The following is a 5087-nucleotide window of genomic DNA, read 5'->3' as shown; positions in this document are numbered from 1 at the left end:
AAAATACACTAAGGACACGTGTGAGCCAGAACTTATTTTTAACCTCAGTGTATACGATGAAGCTTTAGAATCTGTTCATGAATCCACTGAAATCAAGGGACTTAATTTCATCTTGATTACTTCTTAAAACTGTAGTTTTACCATTGAATAGAGAAAGTTTGAGGAGCGTTTATAATATAGACTACTAATATAGACACACAAACTGTAAAATAAAAATTGAAGAAAAAATTTAAATAGCCTGAGTGGTACCATGAATCTACTTTGATTACCATAACTTGACTATATATATTGAGTTATCAAAACTCTTATCATTAATACTTAGTTAATGGAGGGAAGAAATATGTTTCCATGGTAACTTAGAAGAGATTCATCAGTTCTGTAGCATCTTCCATAAATGCAGATTGGAACAACAGATACTAAAAGTAATCACAAGCAAATGGCACTCAGAATCACTTACACCTTACCAAAGTAAACATTGGAGTGACAACTGATATTTACTAATGCCTTACTTGAGACTTAGTTAACTGGAGTGGTTGACTCTAGCATGTTGTACTACATCAGCATACCTGTTTCAGTAAACATTTAGATGTGTTTATTTCACCTTTAAGATTAATGCCACATAATGCAAAATAACTAGTGCATTCACCCAATAGAGCTGTGCTGACAGTTCTTCAGCAAATACATCATATTGCTGGAAGTTAATTCAAAGCGCTACATTAACACTGGCTATAGTCATGCTCTCCAGGTTAGACATTAACATCGTGGTGACAGATGTTAACTGAGAAGGGAGACTAGAAGAAAGATGTTTCCCTTTAATAAATACAAATAAATTAAAATAATTAACACCACCAAGAATGGGAAATATTGCAAGGATGGTTCTCAAACTGGATACATTTTTATTCAGTATTCTAAACATTTCAAACCACTATACAAATATTAATTAATTAAAACCTCATACCACTAGGTGAGCAGCCTGACAAGTCATACAGTAAATCAATGATCCCAATGGGAACAGAATCTTATCTCCCGGCACACAGATATGAGTAGGTCACAGTCCCCCTCCTTAAAATAACATTCAGAGGAAACAGGTGTATCCTATACATTCACATTGGTTGTAGAATTGGTTCATTTCAATAGCATGGATCAAAACAGAAGTCATTCTACCTCAGTGATTTTCAGCCTGCATTCCATGAGCCCATCTTACAGCAGTAATAGTAACATCTTCCCATATAGCAATAGTGGAAGGAAAGATGATCACAACCACCCTCAAACCTATTCATGAGCTCACACAGTGTGGGGAGGAGGGGCATTTGTGAGTTGTTCTTGTGACCCTTGGATTGAGTGCACATATTACGGCTCCTTCCTGAATTTTGTTTTCAATAGTCTGGTTAGATCTTAAAATGGCATATAAATGTGCCAGGTCAAGACCAATTTTCAGCCGTATATAAAGACTGATCTGTATCAGACTGCAAAGCATGATAGCCCTGAAACACATTAAAGCTGCAGTCTGTGAAGTGGACCAAGAAGCCTCCAGGCTGGTAAAAGACAGTGAATTCCAATTACATTAATTACTAATGGAAATAAATAATGCCTCCTTCAGATAAGCACACATACCAAACTCGGTAAAAAAAACCATATTTCACTGAGTCCTCAGGAAGCCAACAATTACACAGAAAGACCTTTCCAATGAGTGCCCAGTCCTCAACTCACCATTCCTAGGCAAAATAATTTAGAAGGTAGTCCCCACCATACTCCAAGTATGACATGAGCCAACATCCTGGTTGCCTCATAATCAGGTTGGTTCAGACCATTGCACAGTCCCAGAGACCATGATAGTGGCACAGGCAAGAGAGCAGTAGTTTGACAGAGTTGGGCTTCAGGCAGACATGGCTGCAGAAGGCCACACCTTCTTTCTTTTCATGCAAAGCTTTCACTTTTTTAATCTTCTCATCCTTCTACAAACTTTCAAACTTCCTGTAAGAGCTGAATGCACGCCAATGGGAAAAAGCCCATAGACCAGGTTTTTGTGTTAAGAGCTTACCTTTTTAACAAAATTCAGATCAAGAGCAGCTACATCGTAATGAAAGACTGACAAAGGCTGCATAGATAGATACAGACAAAGAGCTCATGTTTCAAGTAAAATGATTACAGTAGATTAATAAATGATTTGAACAGGTTACACAGATAATGAGGCTATTATTGTAAACCATCCATTGCTGATTTATCGACAATGGTACAGTTCACTGGGATCTTGTTGCACACAGACATTTACAGGGATAGTACCAAATTCACAAGAGCTTACAGACAGGTTGTGGATGGCTCTTACTGTGTAACTTAGTCACTTATGGTCATCTACATCCCCAGAAAGACAGTTGCTGTGATAAAGAGTGAGGATGATAATCTGGGAATTATAAAATAAAACATTAACAGGTGCATGAGGCTTTTGCACAAAAATCTAATCATCTCCACTATGCTACACTACGGAGTGTACCCTGTCTTCTTTTCATTGTTCAGTATAATTAAACCTGTTTTAACATGGCTGATGAAAAAGGTAACTACAATTATTTGAATATATCTGAAAAATATGACAGATTGCACTAGCTTTGGAGGATATGGTAGGTTGCCATGCATCATAAACTCTTGGAACAAGATAATCATCCATATACTTAACAGATGCTAATCACTGTAAAAATACAGAAGTGCTATTGCTCAAAACTACTCACGGTAAATTTAGTTTGGGCTTCGTGTTCATAACACAATTGACTCAGCAAATGAAAAATGGAAGTTCAGAGAAATAAAACACATAAAAGCTAGGCCACACACAATGTGGAATCTCATAAACTACTTTAAATATGTGTACTGTACTAAAAGTCAGCTTGATTAAGAGTTAACAATATATTCACTTTTTGTGAAACTCTGCAATTAATTTTGTCTAAAGCAAATTGAAATGTCATGACACAATATGATTTCCAGAAGTTTTACGATTCACTTACTTTTAAAAGGACCAAGTATATGAGTTTGCATTAATAGACGTATTCGTTATTTGCAATGCTGTATTGTTTCCCAAAAAATAACATTTGGCAAGATGTATTATTCCAATGATCAGTTATCCTTTTCATAAAAAAAAATAAAGTTTTCTTCTTTTCCTTAACTGAAAAGATTTTGTAATTGATTTCTTTTATGTAAATGGTCTTGGTCAAGACATATTGGATGTGAATTAATTTGCAGAAATAACATTTTTATTTACAGTTCAAACACTAAAGGAGGCTTGAGCAACTTTAGAATTTGTTTTCTTGTTCAAAGCCGTGCAGATGAAGTTACCGGCTTCCATCACCTTGTAAAGATTCACTCCCTAAAACATGGGGAAAGAAAAATAGGTTAATTTACTATGTAATATTAAAATATGTATATTGATAATACTTATGTCACTGGTGAACTGGTCTCCAGGTTTACAATTTCTAGAAGAAACCAACCTCATTCTTCATTGAAATCCAATCCCTTAAGTTCGGAGAAAAAGAGTTAGATCGTCAGTTGGAGTAAATAAAGTGAGGTCAGTAGAGCTATATCAACTTATAATAGGTGAGGTTCTGCCTCACAATGCTTACTGTAATAGTCACACTTGATATTTTCCCCATTTTAAAAGATTCAACCTGTTTGGAAGAGATTCCCTGTACTAAAAATGTGGAACAGCTAGGGCTCTCATAACACATCTCAAAATGAACTTGCCGTATAATTCACTTAAACATGTCTTTATCTCTCACAGAACTCATGGAAGTTTCAAATATGTAAGAAAAGTATCCGATTGGCAGATTTGGAAAATAGCATGAAGTTACAGAAAGAGGGATTCCATAAAATTCATAATAACTGCCAACTTTTTCCTGGAGATTCTCTCCTTTAGAGAACATTATATCACTGTTGTAACTGTACGGAGAATCACAACGAACCTCTCCTTGCTATGACACATTCTTTCTTGTACAAACAACTTATTTTAGATAGTTAATTTAAAAAGAAAAACAATCCAACAAACAAACAAAAATACCCCACCCCAAACAAAACAGAAAGAGAGAGCCCAAAACACTCTGGTCTTTTTTGACAGCTATCAAATTAGCATAGAATCAGATTGTTGACCTAGAAGTGAAAGATCTCCTGCCTCATTTCTGGTCCTTGTATCATACTGTTTTAGCCATTTTTAACTGAAAAAAATGCAATAAGCCTTACACCATTTGCTTTGTTGTACCTCATTGTAATAAGAAACATGCCATCATAAACATGCTTAGTAGGTATGTAATCACAGAGAGGTAGCCGGGTTAGTCTGTAGTCTAACAAAACAAAACAGTAGTCATGTAGCACTTCAAAAATTAACAAATGACTTCATGTCTGGAAATAGTGTAATAGTAGGCATATGGCTGTGGAGTACATATTGAAAATTCACAATACTGTAATGAACATTTCACAGTTCAGTACGTGTTGGTAAGAAACACGTTTAGATAAATTAAGCAAAACATCATGCACATCTCACCTATAGGTTCTATTGCCTACGCTGTTCAAATCCTTTTTCTGTTTCACAGCTATACAACAAGATTTTCATGAACCAAAATACTTCATAAGAGACGATTTTCACGTAGAGGGCAAAGCTGTTTGGGAGGGTAGGACCAAGGGGGGTAAAGCCTGGGAATGGTGGAGGAGGCACGGAAGGTTGATGCGAACCAGGCACAGAATTTTCCTGGTCCTCACTTACTCTCTGATCCAGTGGTGAATGTAACATAAACTTTCTAACCGTTACAAATCATTGTGTGAGTGCTGCTCTTAAAATAGGGGTGACAAAAAACACGGTTTGACATTGTTTATTAAGGACTGTCTTGTATTCAGGTACATGGAGGTCCTGAAGTATTGATTTTGTAATTGAATTTGAAAAAATGACTCTTCTCGCTATTTGGTTGCAGACCCCTGGCATAGAGGGATATTTGAGAAACTTGGAACTTTTTCTTCCCAGGGTTCCATGTAAATATTTAGGACCAAGTATAAAAGACAGTGCCAATTAAACCACCTTAGGCTGAGTCAGACTTACTTACTGATATGTTTGCTGA

At 36.1% G+C, this 5087-nt stretch overlaps 1 protein-coding gene across 1 annotated transcript in view; it reads right to left on the bottom strand.

Annotated features, from left to right (window-relative positions):
• Nucleotides 1-538: 538 nt before the first annotated feature.
• The window catches only part of HMGCLL1 (3-hydroxy-3-methylglutaryl-CoA lyase like 1), a 140513-nt gene continuing 135964 nt past the window's right edge, over nucleotides 539-5087 (bottom strand). The window contains exon 9 of the mRNA XM_074988884.1: nucleotides 539-3352. Within this exon, the coding sequence (XP_074844985.1) occupies nucleotides 3251-3352 (102 nt within the window). The 3' untranslated portion in view covers nucleotides 539-3250. The remainder of the gene's footprint in view (nucleotides 3353-5087) is intronic.

This window comes from Carettochelys insculpta, chromosome 3 (assembly GCF_033958435.1).
Source record: "Carettochelys insculpta isolate YL-2023 chromosome 3, ASM3395843v1, whole genome shotgun sequence".
NCBI lineage: Eukaryota > Metazoa > Chordata > Testudines > Carettochelyidae > Carettochelys > Carettochelys insculpta.
This window is presented reverse-complemented; position numbering and strand designations above follow the sequence as displayed.